Below are 23,081 nucleotides of genomic sequence, written 5' to 3'. Positions count from 1 at the left end.
TTGAAAAGGTTACCATAATCCGAAGGAGCGTCTGAGAGGCAGAGATGCACAATGCGACCACTGACCTGTAACCGAAAACTTGCCTGTGGTCAAAAGCTTTCAAAGAGGGACAGAGCCATGCCGTTTATGAACGCGCCCGTGGTTTAAACCAAGATGCCAATCACAGAACAATGCCAGTCACTATGTATTTGCCCTTTCTACACAGACTGCTTTGTAATGAGGCCAGGCCAGACCACAGGCCGGACCATAAAACAAAAGACTGGACGTACGAAAGTCTTTAGCGAGGCTTGTGGTTCACTCGCCGATTTACTGTTAATCCCTCTGTCTCCCCTGATGGAGACATTTATCTCACCATCACTAGTCCAAAAAACGCCACATGTTTGTCCACATCTGCTGCATAGAAAAAGAACAAATCCTGCTTAACAAACCCAAAGACCGTCACTGTGATGAAACAAACAGCATGCCGGCCGCGTTCGTCCGGTTGAAAAGTAGCACGGCCGTTATTGTGAAAATGCAAAGTCAGGAGGCTAATTTTACCCCCGTCTTCCTGTATTGTTTCGGGAGATGTGATCAGAATTGACAAAATCAAATGCACACAAAGGTTGATATATTTATAAGTACTATGAAATATATCTGTTGACCCTTCTCATGCACAACAGCACGAGCTCCAAGTGTGCTTAAATTCAGTAAACACTCTGCATAGCTCAAGGTTTTGTCAATACTTGTAGTGGATTGGCCTCATCTCTGAAATATTTGTCCCCTGTATTAGATGAAATACATAGTGATACAAGGAACATTGCAAAGAGATAAAGAAACAATTATTTCCAGCATAAATCTGATGAAATGGTCTTGAAATACAAAACCAATTTGCTGAAACAAACCACAATCATATGACAGTGTATTACTCTCAAAACAGAGTGGCTATGATATAAGCTGCTCTAACAATGGCGGGTGGTTATTAGCAGCTCAGTAGCGTCTCTGCTTGAATGAGCACAGTCCCTTAGAAACAACGTCACACTCGAGTTTTCTTCAAGAACTCGGCTGACCCAATCGACCTCTCACTAATCGGCTAACAACAAGATCCTAGAACACAACCACGATGAAGATTAATCTGCTGAGATTAAAGAGCAAAACGCAAGAAACATTCAAGTTTGTGTCGTAAGCCAACGCACTAGATAAGTGGCCCAACAGGTGGCAGATCTGTGGCAGTTAAAGGTTAAACAGGGGTTGAATATGCACGCCTCACTTCTCATCACGTCTTCTCTTGGCTAAATCAGGTTATCGGCAGAATCCTCTTCCCAACCCACAAGCACCCAAACCAGCAGAGAGCCAAGCACAGACAGAAGCATGTTGGTCGAAAACAAAAACAAATTATACACAAACACCATCAGCACATCCTAGACTCAACCCAAATAGGTGTGCATGACCACAGTTTAACAAATTGATCCACTGGGCCGATTTAATAACTATTAGCTTGGAGTTAGTGTTGATTAGAGTTGGGTACCGTGAACCAATATGGCACTGATGCCTACACGACTGGTGCCTACCTCAGTTTGTAGAATCCAACCAACCGTTTCTGAGTCGAGTTCTGTACTTTTGTTAGATATTATTCATAGTTTAAAGTTAAAAAGTTTGAAGCTGTAGGTTGAAGTCGGGTATTTTGTATTTATTTATATGCATACTATACTTCAAACAGTTAATATATTGTTTAATTTGAAGAAGAAGAAAAAAATGCCATGGCGTTAAAAAAAAGCCTTTCTTTAATGTCGTCAATCTTCGTTTTGTGCACCGGTATCGTTTTAAAAGTATCGTTTTAGCACCGGTATCGGAGAAAACCCAAACGATACCCATCCCTAGTGCTGATTGGTCAATGGTGCTCAGGACATTACCCAGCTGTCCACGTTTTACAGCCAGAATGCTTGGTTAAAGTATTTCATACAAAAATGTTAAAAGGAACAACTAAATTTGTCTGTTAATGGAAAACGACAAACTGACCAGCTGAAAGAAATCTTCAGTGTTCTCTGGTATGCACTGGCGCTGATCTGGCTACAACCAGAGACAAATGACTTCATCAACTACTCACTTAATGAGTTCTCTGTCGATGGACTCATAGATTTGATCAAGCTGCTGTCACAAACTGGTACAGTAACAGCAAAAGTCTGTTGTGGTAAATTATTTCCTCTTTATTTTAGCTCACTGATGAAACCAACCAGAGCTCTTTTAGTGATTCCTGACTCAAATCCTCCAGCGCTGGTGTGTGTAGAGGTGCTGTAAATAAAAGACAAATGTTTTATGGCAGGGGCGAGTGAGAAAAGGGTGAAAGAGCCGCCGACAGACAGCCCTTATAAACCATGCTTCAATAAACCACTTCCTCCGACCTCCTTTCATTGACTAAACCAAGGGAGAGCCGGCATTTACAGCCCAGTTCCTGTTATTTGGTGGTCTATCTGCACCTCCTCCACTTCCCCGTCCTTTCATGCCAGCAGCAGCAGCCAGCCTGCAGCTTCCTTTGTGTTCAAGCAGGTATGATTGCTGAGAAATCGTAAAACAATTACTGGCAAATTCCTGCAGCTCTTTGGTTTCTGCCAGACACTGAAGGGGGGTAGAGAGGGCGAGGAGGGGGTCTTAGGAGTCTTTACCCAAAATGTTAGTTATTTTTATTCACATACAACCTGACGATGTTTGTCCCAAATGTACCCCGTCCAAGTGACTGCTGCCACTCAGAAATTATCTCAGAGAAGGCTCACAAATCTGCGTTTTATAGAAATTTGTTAAGCATGTACCATAAAAACAATTTTAAATCAGAAACACAAATCATACTTTGTCGTTAAATTTAGTTTGGGCCAATTGATCACTTGATGAACTCTTCAAATGAAAATTCTCTGACTCATTCAATATTTTAAAGTTGATGAAAGCACCAACTATAATTCCTCTATACATTTAAAAGAAACCAAAATACTCTAAACTATGAATATAAATATCTAAATAATCTGCATATTAATCAGTAGTGTAAATAATTGTTTAGTTGCAGTCCTCTTCTACAAGCCAAAGAAGGAGAAAATCTGGTTACTCTACTCCCCCATCGCACACAGAAAACATGTGGTTTTCGAAATCGCATATTGGCAGAGATTCATTATCAAAATGCACGTAAATGCGCTGACTTCTGCTGTTTATTGACCAGAAACTGGAAGAAATGAGCAGGAAAAAAATGCAACTCCTATCCAAGTTTCACTTTTCAGATAAGAAAATAAAAAGAGTGTGGATCACTTTTTTTGGACGCAGTCAGTCCTTTAACATCGTGTAACAGCTGATTCAGAATTGTCTGAACAGTAACAGGAGAGCTAATGGTGGCAGGAGAGCTAACGGTAGCAGGAGAGCTACTGGCGGCAGGAAAGCTAATGATGGCAGCAGAGCTAATGATGGCAGGAAAGGTGATGGTGGCAGGAGAGCTAATGGTGGCAGGAGAGCTAACGCTAGCAGGAGAGCTACTCGTGGCAAGAACTCACGGTGGCAGGAGAGCTATTGATGAAAGGAACGCTAACGGCTAGTCTAGAGGTTCAATTTAATTCAATTTAATTAAACTTTGTTTAGTGAAAGTGAGTATCGGGCAAAGGTACATTTTTACGTTAAGAATCTTAAATGAATATTGCTTGAAAGAGATTTTTTCACATAAATATACTAGCCTTAAACACATTAGCATACAGTATTAAAACTACTCAATTTCTTATTTCCTTATCATTTGAGTTGTGGTTTTAACCTTTTAGGATCAGCCCCCCCCCCCACCTCCTCCTTCTTCACCTCTTTTTCGAAGAAAAAAAAATTGTATCTTTAAAAAAGAATTAAACTTAATTATCTCTGCAACCACAACGTTTATTAAATTGCTACAATACTGTAACCCTTGTGAGAAGATACCTATATTCAAACAAAAAAATTAAGTAACTGTTAAATTTAGGTACTTACATAACTCTGTGAACTTGCTGCGGCAACCATAACGTTTCACTAAACTTTTGATGCGTACCCCTTACAAAGTCGGATTTCACAAACAAACACATCCACGTAACCGTACTGGCTTGTGCAAAAACAATATCTATATCCTTATAAATCCCCTATTTGTACCTTAAAAGTCACAAAACGGGTGGAGCTTTTTTCCTTTAGCGGCAGAGTTTTTTGAGGGCTGAGGCTTCCCTGACTGGCAGTTTCTAAAAACAGCATCACACAGCACTAGTGGAAGCTCCTGAACATTTCCGCAACCAACATGCCTGAAACGGACAATCTTTTCCCATAAAACAAGGATGCTTTCCATTTTTGAACCGAACACGCTTTATTAATTGAAACTCCCAATATGCCAAAGCTTTGTTATATTGTGATTTCCACCTCTATGCAGATTCCAAAAGTAGGTCCTAATCTTTCCAAAAGAAGCATTATTAGTATGTGGGATGTTGTTAAGGCCCTGAACTATGGTGTTGGATAAAACTTGTGGACCGCTCGAGGAAGGAAAAACAACCCCAATTGGGGTCTATGGTTTTCAAAAGATGAAGAAAAAAGATAATGAAGTTAAAAGGACAGTGGCAAAAATAAATATAAAAGAGAGCATCCAGTAATGTCAGAAGAAATCATTACATTTTTATGAAATATCACATCCGGTTGCTGCCCGTTTCTACAACACATGGGATGTATTGATAACTTTGTTAGCAAATTAATACATTTAGAAATGAAAAAACAGAAAGTATGTGGCAACCCTTCTTTAAAAGTTATGACTTCACCATCGTTACTGTATTCAGGCAAGACAAAAGTAACCGCATGTGCACACATGCAGTGGGAAGCATATCAATACTGGTATCATCCCAGATCACATTAGCAAAGCCACAGCAAAGAGCACAGGAATGCACTGCCGCTTGTGAGAGACAGTCAGCCTGAGGATGTGAATCTGATGTGTAGGTCACTGCAGTGACTTGACTTATGTGGTATGTGCACACAAGCCACAAATTAAGCCTGAGCAGAGTATGAGGGGAGTTAAAAGGCTTCATGGGAGCGTTCCACGGAGCCAGGGAGATGGCCAGAGGCTAACATGTTGGCCCAATCATTAAGGCATCAATCTGTGTGTGTGTGTGTGTGTGTGTGTGTGTGTGTGTGTGTGTGTGTGTGTGTGTGTGTGTGTGTGTGTACAATGTCAGGGGCTTATACTGTCGCCAATCTGGCTCACAGAACAGAACGCTCTTTCTCTAAGGAAAGGAGATACTCTGAGTAAGTGTGAGTGTAAGGAAGTGATTTTCTGTGTCTCTGAGAAGGCGTTTTGGAAAACAAGAGACAAACGTGAAGCTTCAGAAAGCCTCGTAGGGAAAAGGTTGAGTCACAGGGGCAGAAATGAGAAGTTAATGAGGTCAACGCGTCCACCTGAAAAGCAGCACAGAGCAGCCTCCCTGTGTGCAAGTCCTCTCATAAAATAAGCCATACATCAGATAATTTTCAGGGGATCACATAAATAGATCACAACAAACATCTTTATTGGGAAAACACACAAGGTGATGAGATGCGGCTGTTCAACAGATGTGCCTGAAGGAGAATAATGATATAAATATACCAAATACCAAATATTTACTGTAGAGTTAACCTCATGCACTCTAACTAGTTCTGTGACTTGCCACTCGTGGAACACATTTAAAAGGGAGAAGACCGCAGCTTTGGCAGTGGGATAGTTGTGATCATAACCATGTTGGGTTTGCCTCTGGAGGTACAGCTCACATGGAAAAACCTCTTATCGTAGGGTAGATGCCATTGTCTTAAGTTACAGGGGTGTGCTGCCAATGTCCAGAAATTATCCAGTAAAGTACAAATGAGCAGAAGCCATTTGTCGTACAGGAATTACACAGTGCCTGCATGCATGAGGACATGCTACTTCGGGTGCACCGTTACACAAAGCCACAGTTAGGTGGGGGCTTAGTACAGTTCTGGCGTTTCCTTTAAGCTCTCTATCGTGGGACTGACTCGCACACTAACTTCAGCACATGTTGCCTACGCTTCAAATTTCAACATAAATACTGAGTATTGTGCACCACACCGTGACTGAGGTGAAGACCCTGCACACAAGCACAGTCTACAGCAGAGGAGAAATCATCCACTGACCCAACAGTGGCTCTCACACCGCTGGACTGACGGTTTAATTTGTCATGGACCCTTAGCCTTTTGTTTTTCCTGCTGAACCAAAAATACACCAAACTGTGGCTTTTGTGCATCCTAGCACCCCTAGTTTAGAATAGTAGAGGTTCGCAGGTCCAGGCCAGCTCAAACAGCAACCCACTAGAAGCCTCTCTCATCTTCTCTGGAACAAAAGAGCACCTCGGTCTCCACCAAGACACAAAAAGAACCCCAGCTCGCGTGAATCTTTCCTGCAATGCACCGAGCGCAGATCTGAAGCTCTTTTCACCACCCTGGCCCATTTATTTCCCATTACACTGTCTGTCCATAAAAGCGCCAGTCCCCTGAAATATCACAAACATCTTTAAAACGACGCCGTCTCCGGAATAGATTAAATGGCAGCCGAGGCTCCAAATGAGGTGCTTAAGCAGCGTGAGCCATTGCCTCCTATTTCTGAAATAGCAGCCCCCTTCACTGGTTCCAAAGAGCTCCTTTACCTCCATTTGTTCAGACGGTGTTGCCATCGGGCTGTCACCGTGGTAACGCCGCGCAACGCTGGCCTGTTAAACCGCGTGGCCATAATGAAGCGCGGTGGCAGCTTTACGGACTGATTCGTCATTAATCTTAATGTGTTGTCTGGCAGCTGCAACAAATCACAGAGAGTGGGAGGAAGTTGCGCTCTCACCGCTCTGTGTTTTGGTGGCTGCAGCTCAGGCGATAGGAAGAACAGTCTTTGGAGCGACAGGCTTTGTGAAATCCTATCAGCGGGCCATGTGAGCCTGTCAGCATCGTTACAAGAGCAAATCAAGCATGGCTGACACTAAACTATACAATAGACGCCTCCTCCATTCGACCTGCGAGTGAGCCAAGTGGTGCTGACACATTTCACTTTTTTTCCACAGGTGAGGTTGATGTACGATTAGAGGCGATCTCTGGTCCACATAATAAAGCTGCCGGCACCCTGCTGGACAGTGTCAAACACAACTTGTTCGGGTCAGATGAAAAGTCTTGTGAACCATAATCATCGTTCCTGGGAACGATGTTTGATCATCAACTCGATTGAATGGTTAAAATCAATTCGGTTCAGTTTTATTTGTACACCCTAACCTCGACTCAAAGAGCACTACAATCTGTCGTATGTATGTAACATACGACATTCTCCATCTCTGGAAAGGAACAATGTTTTGTCAGTGTGATAATCTAATAATTGTCCAAAAAGGACAAACAATAGAAATAAAATGAATCTCTGGAGCATTTACAACTTGCTTTAACCCACCAAATGTCAAAAGAAGAACACCTGGACTGTAAAGTGTTTTCAAACAAGATATGTTTTCAAAAAACGGTAGACTTCACCTTTGAGATTCTGTATTCTTTTTTAATCTGGTCAGAGAGTAGGCATGTGGATGACTCTCCTGAACAGCTGGAACAAATGAAACCATCATTCCCTCGAATCTATTCCACTTTGGCTTCGACTGATCAGGAAACACTTTGGCTCACAATCTGTCGCCGTGTAGAAACACTCGGGGCCACGAAGGCTTCACAGGTCCTGGAGGGATCTCATGACATGTGTCGTGGCAGAGACTTATTGAGGGTTAGTTCTGTGCTGCTGGCCTCAAGTCTCCCAGCCACATATCACATTTATCAAGAAAGGAGAGGGAGCGGGATAAAGCCAAACCTCATCTGGTCACATGTCATTTAAAGGCCTTTCAGAAGAAACTTTACGCTTTGAAGGGTCCATATCAGCAGAGAGGAATTTGACTTCTTGTAGGCTCTGTGGTAAATTAATACAGGAGAACGATTCCAACTGCCTGTAAGCACAGAGTCTCAGAACACGTCCTCTTCCAAAACCTTTCCACAGCACAAAGGCCCATCAATTTGGTGATAAATCAAGGGGTTATACCGTCGGTGTACTATACAACGAGGCTGCAGGTGTTCACAGCAGCTCGAGTTGAGCCCTAAAATAGGTTCCGAAATCTTGGAAACCATCCGGGCACCTTAAATTTTGTTCGACGTGCTGATATTTTACCATACACAGTAATACAACTTGACTTATCTATGTATTTCATAAAGAGACAGGTTCAATGTGAGGGAACCCGCTTTCCTCTCCTCTTTCTTGAAAATGTACATTTTGCTGATGGGAAACAAATAACTCTGACTTTCTGAATCTTATAGTTTCTTTTTTTTATTTTTTTTTGAGTCACAAAGGTCTGTTTTGGTTTTAAATCAGCAAAGGATAAAAGTTATACAGACTGTATAATGAAAGTATTTAATTACATTTTACTTACATGCTTTATTGCTCTTTTGACTGATGGTTTATTCTATAAAATATCAGAAACTAATGGGAAAAATATAATAATAAAATAGTTTCAGCTCTTTATGGAATAACCAAACTATTCAAGTTGTCGACCAAAAACGCATCAATAGAGGCGGAGGTCAGTTAAAAAGAAGCTCCTGGTCAGCAGCAGCAAGACAAACTAGACTATAAAGATAATTTCAGTGTGATTTCACCAATAAAAAAACTTGTATTTCAGGGACACTTCCATGCAAACAGTGACGCGTTATGTTTTCCTCATTTTATGTTAGTATTGTGGAAAAAGCTGATGAGTCAGCATGACAACCATGACACGACAACATTCCCCACTGAAGTCAGGCTAATGGCTTTTTTTAAGCCAGACGCTGAGTGGATGCAAAAACGATTCATTAATAAGTTAATTGAACACTGTTTTCTTAAAACAAAGAGTTAGAGAAGCAGCCTAAATTGATAATGAAAATAAGCTGCAGCTCTAGATACATCTGTGTCAAGACTCATCTTACTGCAGATGTGTCCAGCATGCATTACTGACTTTTTTTTCTTCTAAAAAGGCATAAATAGACAGACATATTGCTCCTAATTAAAAGAAAAATGGCAGAGAGTTATTATTATTGGCAATGGTGGACTATAAATCAAATGTCTCTGTGCAACCTGACTCTGTAACTATGTAATTACACAAGGAGCAACAGGAGAACTCAACATTGGCTCGATGCCAAGCGTCAGTCTCATCCAACAAACCCCTGAACTCACAAAAGGCTGAAGTGGGGTGAAAAAAAATCCTGAAGCAGAGGAGATTTTAATTGATCCCTTCCGGGCCAGATGCTCCATTAGGACTCCTTCAGCTCACACGGCACGATGCATGGTTGACCACAAAGACTAAAGGCCCTCCCAGCACACCGTGTGGGCCGTCCGACAGGAAAGCTCACAGCCACGAGAGAAGAGAAGCATGGCGAAAAACCTCGGGCCTCAACCCAAAACAGCAGATTCCTAATGGCGGAAGGATTTAGAGCTGCATCAAAGACCCTAGCTGAGTCAGAAATGTGGTACTGAATTCACCCCATGTGACAACAGCGACAACCCATCTGTGCAAAGCAACCAATCAGAAAACAGCAGGAGGTTACGCAGAGTAAATTGTTGCATTGAGAACTGTAACTTCACAGTGGTGGTGCGATTCATTTCGGATTCTTTGAACACGCTGTCCCAGATCAGCCCCATCCAGAGCTGCAGTGATTTGTCAATTATTAAACTAATCTATCAAATTAAAAAGAAATCTGCAACCATTTTGGTAATAGATCAAATGTTTTAATAGACGTTCTCTCCCCCCCCCCCCACCCTCTCCTGCCCCGAGCAAAAATGACAAGCTTCTTGGATCGAGGACTTGATGCTTTGTCTCGTACAATTGGAAACGGGAGAGCTGGGAGTTCAAACAAAAAGATCTCATTGGGCTCAGGGACGTTGCATAAGCAGAGTGTGTGTGTCATGATGAACTGCAAATCAGCGGTCTAACCTTGGCTTTAAAGACTCCCTGTTTTTGTTTGCTTTGTGTTCCAGGCTCACTGGCTAGTTAGCAGAGGAGAGCCGGCAGCCAACCAACACCAACCTCCCGGGTCTCTGCTTCCTCTTCATAGAAACCCAAATCAAGGCGCTCTCACACCTAAAAGTAGCAACGGGCATCGAGCACATCTGTACAAAGTGGTGTTTTGAGGACACACTTAAGTGCCATTACGCATTGTACAGAAACGCAATGACATCTCTTACCTCTTTTTGGTTTGGGGAAGCTCTCGTGCAGGTGAAAAACCACTTTCTCCACGAAGTGCTGGATGTTGCTCTGTTCCGGTCCCCGGACAAACACCATCCAGTCGTGGGTGAAGCCTTCCACGGTGGGTTTCTTTCTCAACTGGGCACGATGACCAAGCTCTAGTTTCACTTGAACAGCACCCTGCCAAACACAGTGATGGAGGGTTACTACTCAAGATTAGTACAAGTTGAATAAAACTAATAAAATATACAGAAAAAATAATCTAGCTATTTGACAGAATGAGAAAATAATATATACATTAGGCTTCCATACTACACAATAATAATAAAAAAAGGAAAGCCGACTTTAAAATAAACCCTCTCACTTTCTTTCTTGAAGCGGCTCGTTATATATCCATGTAGAACTCCACAGAAAAAAAAACCAGCTAATTTAATGAAGCGTCTCTTTTCGCCACGTTTACTGCGTGAATGTGACTTTGAATGATTCCCTGCAGCAAACAGGTACGTTCACGACTGATAGAACGTTACCACCCATGGAGACACTTAACATTTCCAAAAACTTTATTTACTTAAATTTGCCCCCACTGTTTTCTACCATGGGGTATGGCTGTTAAATGATATTGCAATAAAAACTTAAAAAACACTTGAAAGTTGACCGATTATATCCCCCCGTTTACGTGCCACATTATGCACCGCGTGTAACATTATGCCGAATTGAAGAATGGACTGTAACCTTAATTGGAAATTGCCTTAATTTACGTAAAAGCGATCGCGTTTTTGGTGGGAAGGAGAAGCATAATAAATGCGCCAGGATTCTGGGGGAGGTTTGCGTTGCACTGTTCAGTCAGGACATAGCGGCACGTATCGGCTCAAGCTAGCTCTACGGCTTGAAAATCCTCGTTACGGAGTAAAAAGCACCAACTCCTCTGGTGTGCCAAACAGCAACATGTCCAAAAAAATATATACTCCATGAGACCGGACTGGCAAGCAAATCCTCCAACTGTCTACTCACCGAGTTGGCCATCCTTGAGGCCCCGCGTCACTGTTATTTCATTGAGAATTCGTTTTAAATGAGAGTAGAGGTGCATTCAGTTTGCCTATGACGGCAGACATGGTCTCTCCTGGACTGAAGTCACACTCAAGACTTTCAAAGCCTCGCCGGCTGTCAATGGCTATGTAGTACCCTGAAGAAGTTCCGCTGCAGACTTTCAAAATAAAAAACTCATCGCAGTGCGGTCATTCTGAGAATTTAGAGAGACCCATTGAGAAGTCTTATTTGCTCAAGACCATGGACAGAGTTTTTAGAAATATTTTGGTCATGAGTAGTCAGAATGCATGTGTATGTTTCCTAATATTGAATAACCAGCAGGGTTGAATAACAACCTCCTAAGTTGGTCAAAAGGCATCTTTAAGACAAAATGTGTTTTCTGGCCTTGCTATTGGAATTAATTTACATTAAATTATATTAATGACACATAAAGGAAAACAAGGATATTGTATCTGTACAGAACGACTGTAATACAATAGCTGTTTTTATGTTGCGCTCATGTAAATCAGATAATCACATATAATCAGTCACTTTACAACATCTGTCAGCATGTTTAAATGTGAAATAATTGAGGAATTGCAATAAAGCACATGTTTATTAGTCTACCTTACAATTCCCCAATGACATAATATATTTTCTGCTCTTTATTTTGACCACAAAATTCTCTCGCTTCCGTTACCTCTTTGCCACAATTCGGCAAACCTAACGATCTTGCGGGTTAAAGCGCACGCGCAACTAAGCGTACCCACTAGGGTTTGTCTGCAGACAGAGCCCGAGAAGGAAAGAGCCAATAAGAGAACAGCAGCCACTCGGGCCTCCAATTGGCAGGGGTGCAACTATCCTATATTTATGTTGCCTTCAAGTCCCAAGGGAAAACTGGCGAAATATTTTTTTTTTATTTTTTTTAAACAGTTTATACGAGATGTTCAAATCCTTTGAAAGCAGTCAAACGCAACGGTTAATGTACGACTGGTGTGATTCAAAATGTATTGTGACAACAATACATCTGACTTTCAACAAACACACTTTTTATGCTATTCTGATGAATATACAACACTTTAATGGAAAACATTTGAAATGGAAATTGAATGATCACACCTTATTGTATTCTAATGTTCACAAATATATTCTACTCAGGACACCCTTGACAATGCGATAATTATGACTAACATAATTGTTTACATTAAATGAATGAAGAAATCATATGCAATAATAATCACATTTGTATATCGGCATCCTCCATGTCACACTCTGTATGAGTCCATATATGATCTCATTATTATCACAGCTGTTATTAACACAGATTAAAAACTCTTGTATATACGTTTGTATACAAACATTAACAATAGAGTAAAGTATTAATTGTTACTTGAGGTTATTACAACATTATTTACAGCAAAAGGTTATTTGTTTTGCGCGTGTGACTTCTCGGGCTTCCTGAATTTCGGTCCTCGATACATGCCGTAGTTTTTCGCGGGTTCGCAAGATGCAGGATGAATAAGGTAAAGTTACAGCAGCAACATGCACAACTTTAATTTACTTTGAACCAAGAGATTGCTCTGCCCCTCAGTCTGCTGTCGGAGGAAAGGCACTTGGCGTCATTGTTATAAATGCTCGGCCAGCTGAATCTCTCCAGCTGTTGTGTTTATGACCCAATTGTAGCTCATATTAGCCGGTTCAGCTAGCTGTAACTTAATTTACTAGCCGGTATGTTGTATTAAGTTTTATTATAACTACATAGTAGCTTTTTGTCTCACAAAGGTTTGTTATGAAGTTGCCCTACGTGGCTGGTTATGTACGACACGTAGCCCGCATCAGGACCACAACTAAGCTTGAGATAGCTCGATACAGTAAAGAGCCCATTGACAAATTTTTCATTTCTATTTTCACAAACATACCAGACAAATATTGTATCTCACAAAACACAACTGACAGCATTTTCTAATAAAGCAGCACGCGTCCTTTAATTCGGCACAAATATGATCTACCGCGCGGCAAAACTAAAAAACTAAAACTAACTGACTGCTAAAATGCACCACTGTGTGTGACAGCACAATCACAGACGCGACGCTAACACCTGCTGGACGGTATTGCAAAGTAACTATAATGCTGAGTAATGGCTCACATGGTGTGGAGGCAGGGCAGGCATGGAGGTAGAGAATGATGTTGATCATTATAGTTTAATATCTATAACAACTACACGTTCAGCAGTAGACAGACCACAGTACTCTGGTTTGATCTGAAAAACCCTCTAATTGTTGCATTGTTCATGGCTTTCTGTTGGGATAGTACTTTAGATCCTGATATGTATATATATATATGTATGTATGTATGTATGTATGTATGTATGTATATATATATATATATATATATATATATATATATATATATGTATATGTATATATGTATATGTATGTATGTATGTATGATTAGAGCCTGATTGAAGTGTGTGTATTGCTCTTAGTGAGTAATGAGAAGTTGGTATTTAACACCTTGTAAAATGTCAAAGACAGTGAAAAGTACCCATCAAAAAGCCCACGGTAGCATTCTTAAATAGCGTGTTTTGACAGTAATCAATCAAAGTCCCTCAAATCATTAATTTACTTAAAAAGCATCATATTTTAGCAATCCGTTATGAGCAGCTGCAACCAGACGGTGGGACCAGATTTGCTTGAGTAATGAAATCGTTAATGCATCATTAATTACTATGACTGTTGATCAAATGTCTTTTAATCGATGAGAATAAAACAATAATTTAATTATTGTTTCATTGTCAAATTAAAACTAGCTTCTATGGTTTGATATCATATGAGGCCTTCCAACATGGCTGTGAAAGGGTGTGTGTTGTGCCACCTGAAAAAGCCCATCAAAAGTCCCACGTGCCTGTCCGGCATGTGCGGCCTGCAGCGGCTAGCGTCACTCAGTAAAGCCTGAGTGGTGTCTTTTCTAAAGCACTGTTGGCTCAACACTGTCCACGCATTGTCCTCCCTTCTATCGCTAATGCAGACCTGGCAGTACAGGCCAGCCCATATTGTTTTTCTCCAAGGTACATATGCCATAGAAACCACTGGAACAGTTTGGTGTACAAACAGTTTTTTCTCAGTTTAGCTGAGCATCAACTTATCTTTTAATTAGAGAAGAAGCTAGCTTCTTCTAAATTATACCTGTCACTCAAACCATGACAAGTGATGACCTAGTCGTTATGAGTTTCACTGAAAAGTAAACCTGTCTTATACACTCCTGTCAAACTCCTCACACTCATTTTAAAGAGTGTTTAGCTAAAGTATGATAGGAGCACATGCCGCTATTCCATTATTAGCAGCATCGTTGTCCACAATCGTCGATAAGTATTCCCTTAATCGTCAGCGTAGTTGTTCAGCAGTACTCACCTGCTTATGTGTCAGTGGGAACCAGTGGAGAGCGAGCCAGAGCAGGGTGGTGGACAGTACAGCAAAGCAGGCTGGCTTATCAGTGAGATAACAGCAGGGGGTGGGCTGGGTGTGTTTGGGGTGGGGGTTGTAGAGGTCAGGCGCATGAGACACATGAGGTTCGTGTTCCCTGTGTTTATAGTAATGTTAAACCAATATATCGGTTTACAGATATTGATTAAATGAGAAAAAGAGGTGGTGGGAAGGAGCTACAGTGTTCCCCGTTAGGACCTCAAAGCTGTAATGTATGCTGTTGTCTCTCCTCAAGTTACGTCTACTTCATACTTTTTTGTTGCTTTTTTTCTCCCCAGATATTTAAAATATACCCTTTAAAACTACTTAAGATGTGTGAAAGGACAAAATATTACTGATCATAAAACATTCAGCACATGTTTCTTACAATATATATATATATATATATATATATATATATATATATATATATATATATATATATATATATGTTTTTGTTCTCAAGCATTAAAAGTTAAGTGGTAGTTTTCAGAACTAGCCGTCTTTCTAAAATCAGAAGTGAATCCATGATGAACCAAATTACAATCGGACCATTCAGAGCCAATAATAGTTTTTGATACCCAGCGGAACCACAAACATATATTTCCATAGCCAGCCCTAATTCATAAGCTGATATCTAAAATATTGACCTATAAAAGTGAACCTGCTTGGTGCTAGAGAGCAGTTGTGGTCTGCGTGCCTCTGATAGCTGGCAGTCAAAACCTGTACGGTGTATCGCAAGGCGCCATGACACAACCCGAGATGGGCCACTCGCGGGTTCGAGAGCAGAGCGGTAAACTGATGACTTGTGAATAATTGAATGCAAAATGATGTGCTGGCTGCGGTTCAATGATTTAATAACACATGGTTCCGGATCAGCTTTCAAAGGGACCGGGCCCCTGAATAGCTCCAAGCAGTGCTTCACCCTGGAATCGTCCTCTGCACTCTTTCTCTGAAGCAACAGGGGGCCGCAGCCCTTCGGTTCTGTTTCAAAGGCCGACTTCAGCACCATCGATATGTGATATTTCTCAGTTTCTTTGGCATTCTCATTTACTCTAATGGAGTTTCCTTCTGCTCTCAGGCTTGACCAGCAGATATGACAGAGAACTTGAAGATACGCTTTGACTTCCACAGCCCCGTCGTACAAGCCCAGGTAAGCCACTGACTCATCACGATGGACGGCACCGAATAAAAGTAGCAGTTGCCATGTGCGGGTGGACATTTGCTGTGGCAGATGAGGAGTTCAGCTCACCTGCCGGCATGGCAGATAGGTGTTCCTTTCAACAAAAAAATAGTATCTTTAAATCTATTCCAGAATTTAAAAAAGTCAGGAATTATAACTCCATGATATATTCCATTTTCCTACTGTCTGGTATCTTCGTATTCACTTCATTTATTTGCATTTCCATCCTCCCATCTCACAAACAACTACATTTACCAGGATGCTCAACGCTCATTCTAATGAAAATTCGTCGCACCGATGTTCTTGTCATGTCAGCCAATGAGTGAACTAGGCCAGCCATTCCGACCAATGGGAAGGAACATGGGCAACGGGCTGCTCACCTTTCAGACCAACAGAAGGGGATTGTTTGATACTGAACAGAGAGATTTAAAGAAAACCAATAGAACGATCTCTCTCAAAAAGACGGATCCTTCCTGAAATCAAACATGTACCAGAAGGCCTGCTGTTTGTCTTTCAGACGGTGAGACTTCTTGTTGCTGCGGTGCTCAAAGAGATAGGAGTAAATGGGAATATCACACAGTCCTCCACTCAGGTGAGTCACTGAAATGGTTTTGTTACTGCTGAATGTGTTTGGGTGTGATTTAACTAAGGAGGGTTAATTAGAAAGTGCGGACCAGCGAGCAGTCGTTGAAAGAAAGGTGGCTATTTGATTGGAGACGTGGGGATGTGTCGGAAACATCAGATGGTTTCACTGGTTGGAGTTTATGCCTATTAAGAAGGCTCCAATCACAGATCCATTGCCGCTGGAAGCAGTATCACCCAATACTTCTATTTATCTGTTCATTATTTATTCAACTATTGTGAACAACATTGAAACATAATATTAAAACATAGCAATATGTGCAACGTATTCCACTCTAAATTGGGAGAGGCTGTTGTAGTAGTGTACAGAAGAAATGTAGAGGCCGACACAAAATTGTGTGTTTTGCGTCATCTGATCTGCGCTTCTGATCCACCTGAACAGGGCACAGCTCCGCAACTGTGCAATGCATCAGCTGGCCTAGTTGTCTGTGGCCAATCCCTGCAGCAAACTGCGTGAGACGTTTTGACCAGTTGTGGTTGGAGGACTTCCCGTGGTTGCGGGGACTCTCATTTTCTTAAAACACCCTTTATTGCCTGTTTTTACTGCCGCTGCCTGCCTGCTGGCTCACTCACAACTGCTAACTGGCTTCTGGGCCCAAAGGGGCCGCTCGGTCCGTGATGACCCTGCTGAGTGCATCGCCAATCCCCAACGGCAAACTCTGAGACCAGAGACACAGTGGGAGAAACCCGATTGCACACTGTTATACCTTTGAATGGTGTGTCCGGCTAACAGCTAAAAAAACTAGCAGTCCACACACTGCTGTCCCTCTGTTTTTCGTTCCAGCATTGGTTGTATTCATCGAATCAAACACTCCTAGTGGGGAGCTGAACTCTACTGAGTGCACCCAAATCTGAATATGGTTTAAAAATGACATTTGGACTGTACATTCAGCACCTTCTTTATCATTGTTTAACAGTGTGTAAGTCCTATTTCATGAGACCTCTGAAGCCGAATCTGGATCCAGATCTTGATTTGTGTGTGTTGTCACTGTGTGCTAGGGCCCGGCGCTGGAGGCCCTGTGGCAGCAGTGCTGCAGTGACTGCACTCTGGTGCGTTCGGCCTGCTGCGATGCCCTCGTGCTGCTGGTGGACCAGGGCCACACAGACCTGCACTACGTCCTAAACAGTGTCCTCAACCTCTTGCCCTCGGCCAGGTACACCAAACACTGGGACGGCGTTCAATCACAGATGTTAAAGTAGAGTATTACTTAATCTAACACAGCATAGGCTTTCATTTGACCTATTTTATTTTCTCTACCATTCTTGTACCTACCCGTGACAATTCTGTCAATAGTAATAGGATTATACTTACCAAGCTTAATACTAAGTTCTGAGTCATCACCTCAGATGAGACTTGATCTCTCTAGGTGTTACTTGTATTTCCTAAGCAGACATCCAATAGTTTTGTTAAATTAGAATGTTCCCTTCAGTAGAAAACTAGCCAGATGCTGATGCTCCTCATAATTCACAATCCATGGTTCTGTATCATTTACGGATGAGACATTTACTGAAAAGTGCAACCAAATTCAAGGTTTAGCTATTATCCTCAGTCACTTAAGTATGTATATATATATTCAATATACGGTATATAATTTTTACGTTTGTGTGTGTGTCTTCTCTCCGTGTGGTTTGTAAATATGCAGTGGTTGAGGTGTACCTCTTTGTCTACTCAAGCCTTGAAAATCCCAAAATGTTGGACAGGAACAAGCAATAGTGTTCATTCTGTACCAAAAACCTAGACAAAATATATATTTTTATCAAAATGTTTCTCTTTGACAAAGACAAAATGATTACAGGCTTTACAGAAGAAACACTCTGTATAATATTTAATCTAACCCTGCGAGCTTTGCTACCTTCTCCTCTAATGAGTGAAAGACATGACTGCCTCGGCTTGATAGATATTATTCATTTAATGTAATTGTTATTATTTGTTTTTATAATGTATTTGTTGTTCTTATAGTTTATGTTCAATAAACATATCATTTTGTTATAGTTTGCTCCTAACAATTTCATCCCCTAAATAGCTCAAACCATGTATTTGGCTTTTCTGAGGGTGTATAAAACAAATGGCGCCATGTTGAGTCTGAGGTCCTAATGTACCTACAATGCTATATATACATGACCACAGAGCACCACAGTGTGATGTTTTGAAAAGTCAAATGAGCTTCATAGGGAAAAGAAAAAAATCTCAGATTTAGGGACTGCCTCCAACATGACGGTGACTGAGTTGAACTAACAGGGCTAATGCTGCTTTATTTGCCTCAACCAGGCTGAATGAACCACACCTTTTTCACATACATAACATTGGCATTGACATTCTCTCAATTATGGAATCCAGGGATGAGGCTTCAATAATCAGGCAAATGCGTAATAGCTGAACACACACCATCAGTTTATATTGATCTTCTTAACTCTCAGAAAGCAGAGAAGCTTATTTTTCTGTTTTTGCTCCTTCCTTGTGTGGTGAGTCCTTCTTGGTTATTTTCTGTGTCCTGATTGTGATCTGTGAACAGAAATGTCCAGGGCCTGATGAAGGTCATCGGACGGCTGCTACAGATGCAGGCAGACCGGAGAAACGGAGACGCACTCTTCACCTGCCCTTACTCTATCAGGTCCGTCTTCCTCACACACACTATACACAGCATGCATAGTGTTAAAACATGTATATCTATGTCTTTGTCCTTCCATGTGACTGTCGTGTATAATCTATCATACTATTAGGGTTATTTTTACAGTTGGTGGTGCTGAAGTCAGTCTTTGAGGACTCATCGGTCCTATTTCATATGGATTCTAGGATTGTAGGTTCAACTGTGTGTTCAAATGAATAGCAAATCACGCTGCTTCTATCTGCCTCCTATTGATGTTATCTGGTCACATCAAGACAGAAGAGATCATAGAATTGAGCCGTCATTCATGTTATCATCCGGTTTATTAAGATTTTGGAATCGAAAAAGGGTTTGTAGTCCAAGCAGTATTGACCAATCACGTTTGAGCAGCCTTTGGCTAAATGCAGGTAAACGGTCCATGTGGAGAACAGGTGGAACTCATTGGTGGAAATGTTAGCTGGGAACCCAGTGACCGTGCAGACTGGTCATTTGTGAAACAAGTCGGTTGGAGATGTCACCTCTCAACTCCATTGTCTCAACTCAGGTTTCTAATCGGACCTTGAGGAAGTCTTGGCTCTGGCTCCACTGAAACCCCAGTAACAAGAAATATTGTCCCAGAGAGTTATCGTCACCAGACCCATCGCCGATTGTGTTCTTATTAATTCTTATTAATACTGCCAAAACGTCCTCAATGAGTGGTTATCATCCACATTTTCGGTGGATTAGATCGTTTGGATGAACTGCTGCCTGATTGTCTCGCTGCTTGTGTGTCTTAAACATTTTCATAATTTTACAAAATCTCAGTGGAGATGCAGGTCAAACTTACGTGGAAGTTTTTTATTAGATTTTTTATTAGATTTTTATTAGGTCTTGATTTAATAATGCTGACGATACGGTTCCTATTCAGAAGACCAGTCCTCTGTTGTCCAGGTCAGTCAAACCGGTTAAATGTCCCCAGGCAGATATAGTGTCGCGCTGTATAGGGAAGTTACTCCTCCTCCTCCTCCTCCTCCTCCTCATCTTCCTCCTCCTTCTCTTCCTCCAGTCTTAGACCTGCACCTCTGCCAGGACCCTGGGGCCTCCTTAATCAGTTACAGCGAGGATAGAAAAGACTGTGGCGCTTTGTTGTTTTTTTCTTTTTCCTTCATGTTTCCCTTCCTTTTTCCCGCTCTCCATGTACCTTGCTCCCTCATAACCTCTCTCTCTCCATCGCTATCCCTTCTCTCCTCTCCGCCTTCCCATTGTTTTCTTCTGTCTCATTCTGTCTTCGTCGCTGTCTTTGCTGTCTGCGTCTGTCTGGCGGCCGGCACCTCCCCGGTGGGAAGATGAATGTGCTGAGGGCAGCAGGGTGGCGCCGTTGGCCCGGCGGTCTGGCCCTCTATTGGTCGTCGGGCCTGGCACCGCTGGGTAACTGTAAGTGCTGCAGGATTAATGGAGGATGCACACTGGCATCCATTGTTGACCGTCTGCTCGCCGCTGCCCTGTGCAATCTGCCACGGGGACTCTGAGCCACTTCGGCCCCCAGCAGGATCAGGGAGGGCTCTTGTCCACCACATCACCCTGTTCCTCATGGGATGTCTGGCTGTAGTGTAATCTGTCCTAGATGTCCCCACAAGCTTCCTGCCTGCTCAGGTAATCAGTAGTATGAGTCTATGTAAAACTCACATTGGAGGGGTGGTGATGCAAAATGAGTTAGCAATGAGTTAGCAAAAGGTCACAGACAGAAAGTCGACTCATCCGAGATCTTCACAGTAGCTTAGTTAGTTTTCAGATGTTTGAGGCCGATATCGATATGTAATAGTTACTGTCACAAAACGGTAAATCAGCTGTCTTCTTCTTTAGTCTTGAGGAACCCCTGAGAAGGATGTGTTCTAAATGATAAACCCATTAGTCAGTGCTCTATGGTGGACAACAACAATGTTTCTGAAAGACGGATCGCTTCTAATTATGATCACTCGGAATTGAGACATCAGTTGCCGCATGACAGTAACAGTCTATGCAACAGACCTGAGTGGAAACTATAGATTGAAAAAAAAAAGTGAAATATTGAAAAAAGGTTTTGTATTTGGCACTGAAAATAAAAAAAAAGATTCTAGTACCTCAAGATACACTTTGAGGTTATAATATCTGTTTCTGCTTCCTCTACTTGAAATGTCACGATGTTTCAGCATCATGGTGTCCGATTCATTTTTTGATCTTGTCTCAACCTTAGAAGTACTTTATAAATCCCTCTCTGGAACATTACATTCTCGCACTTCATTACCAAGGAAGTACTCGCAGAGTGATGGAGCAGCCACACGTCAGTTGTTCAAAGTGGTCAGGGGTTCAGTGCCTCGCTCAAGGGCACATCAGTAGCAACTGCTAGTCCACACATTTGTAATCATGGTCAATGCTGGACTTGAATCAGACATCTTCTGTCCCCCAAGCCATGTCCCCTACAGGCCCGTCTCCACACAACACTAGTCCACTAATGCCGACTCAGTTTAAATACAGAGTGATGTTTTGAGCCTTTCTCACAAATAAGAACTACAGTACTGGTAAAGTTCTGTATTGTTTTAGTCTACATTCAGTTTGGATTTTTCGTTTCTGGCTTATGGCTGATTCTTCTTAGCTTACCAGGGTATTCATGTCACACACAAGAGTCCTACACAAGAGACCGCCTGCCGCTTTCTCTCCACACCACAACATTTACCTTTTTTTTGACACCCTGTGATGTTAGTCTTGTCGTGTCACCCTATGTTCTTATTCTGGTCTTGTTTTCTTGTCTCTCTTATCTTGTTTCATTGAATAAAGTGATTAAAGTGAAAAAAAGATCATGTTCGATCCGGTAATTCTGGCAACACAGTTGAACGGTTGTTTGTAGTCAAGAGTGTGTTCAAGTGTTTCACTAGGTGCTGCTATGATACATGTGTCTTAGTACTGATACCAGATGTATACTAGATGAAACATCAGCATGCTTTTCTTCATGACAAGTAGTATTTCTCTAAAGGAACTAGAGCTTCTGGCCTTAGTTGAGCTTATTAATTACAGTCTGTGCATGTTTGGACTGCTGCCAGACACCAAACTGTTAAGTTACGAGAAGTGGGTTTATTTTTAACTTGTGTGAAAGCTGTCATATATTATCTCTTCAAGACAGCTTCAAAAGGAAAGGGATTTCTGAAAGGTAAAGTTTTCATGACGTTTGCCTGCCGTGATGCTTTCAGGTGGTAGATGAGGCTAACCCAAACTTCCCCTCAAAGGTTGGTGGATCCGGGAGACGTTCCCAAGGAAGCGAAGCATTCCAGCTCATCCCTGCCCATTCCTGCCCGTTTGTCTGCTAGCACTCTGAATTACCGGTGAACTTGGAGTTGCACTAAAAGGAGGACGGTCTCTGCCTTGACTTCCTGCCTCTCCCCTTTTGCGGATGTTGGAAAGCAGGGAGTACTGTGGAGGCTGATGGATGGGAGAGTGTCGAGGAGACAGACTCAGGGAACTCGAGAAGGGCAGCAGAGATGGTCACACAGATTATCAGAGCATGTGGAGGAGGGGCAGGGCCTCGCTCCAGTCTGCCACATGCACAGACATGCTCAGTCACTGAACTTCCTTCCTCCACTTAGCTATGTGATGGATGGAAGGTGCTGTTGAGTTGACCTCCGGCCTGTCTGTGGGCTTCACCTTGGATTTGACCCCGGTGTTTTGTCTGGACTTAATGGCTTTGCAAAGCGAAGAGTGATGGAGACAGTGTGTTTGCACTCACAGGACAGGACAGGTGGAGGATGGGGGAACTCGGTACCGAGAACCATGAGGCTTTAAACTGCTATTTTATGACAAATCGCAAGCAGAAGATATAATTAGAATATGAGAGATGGAGGCGATCCAGGCATATTTAATATGGATCTGTACTGCTGCTCTCCTTAATGACAGCCAGGCTCTCGAGTTGCAAACTATCATTCTTTCACTCTGTCATGAGCAGAAAGAA

At 42.0% G+C, this 23,081-nt stretch overlaps 2 protein-coding genes across 3 annotated transcripts in view; one reads left to right on the top strand and one right to left on the bottom strand.

The window, feature by feature from the left end:
* mllt3 (MLLT3 super elongation complex subunit) overlaps window positions 1-11,336 on the bottom strand; it is a 42,819-nt gene extending 31,483 nt beyond the window's left edge. For both annotated transcript variants that reach the window (XM_068587522.1, XM_068587523.1), the window contains exons 1-2: window positions 11,217-11,336; window positions 10,205-10,385 (exon numbers count right to left, since the gene is read on the bottom strand). In XM_068587522.1, the coding sequence (XP_068443623.1) occupies window positions 10,205-10,385; window positions 11,217-11,228 (193 nt within the window). In that variant the 5' untranslated portion in view covers window positions 11,229-11,336. The remainder of the gene's footprint in view (window positions 1-10,204; window positions 10,386-11,216) is intronic.
* Window positions 11,337-12,709: 1,373 nt separating this feature from the next.
* Window positions 12,710-23,081, top strand: part of focad (focadhesin) — a 43,436-nt gene continuing 33,064 nt past the window's right edge. The window contains exons 1-5 of the mRNA XM_068587521.1: window positions 12,710-12,754; window positions 15,774-15,845; window positions 16,393-16,467; window positions 17,517-17,671; window positions 19,031-19,129. Of these exons, the coding sequence (XP_068443622.1) occupies window positions 15,789-15,845; window positions 16,393-16,467; window positions 17,517-17,671; window positions 19,031-19,129 (386 nt within the window). The 5' untranslated portion in view covers window positions 12,710-12,754; window positions 15,774-15,788. The remainder of the gene's footprint in view (window positions 12,755-15,773; window positions 15,846-16,392; window positions 16,468-17,516; window positions 17,672-19,030; window positions 19,130-23,081) is intronic.

Source organism: Clinocottus analis, unplaced genomic scaffold (assembly GCF_023055335.1).
Source record: "Clinocottus analis isolate CAN_PGR_092001 unplaced genomic scaffold, fCliAna1.0.p SCAF_21, whole genome shotgun sequence".
NCBI classification, from domain to species: Eukaryota; Metazoa; Chordata; class Actinopteri; order Perciformes; family Cottidae; genus Clinocottus; species Clinocottus analis.
The sequence above is the reverse complement of the archived record's forward strand: the minus strand, read 5'-3'. Positions and strand labels throughout refer to the sequence as shown.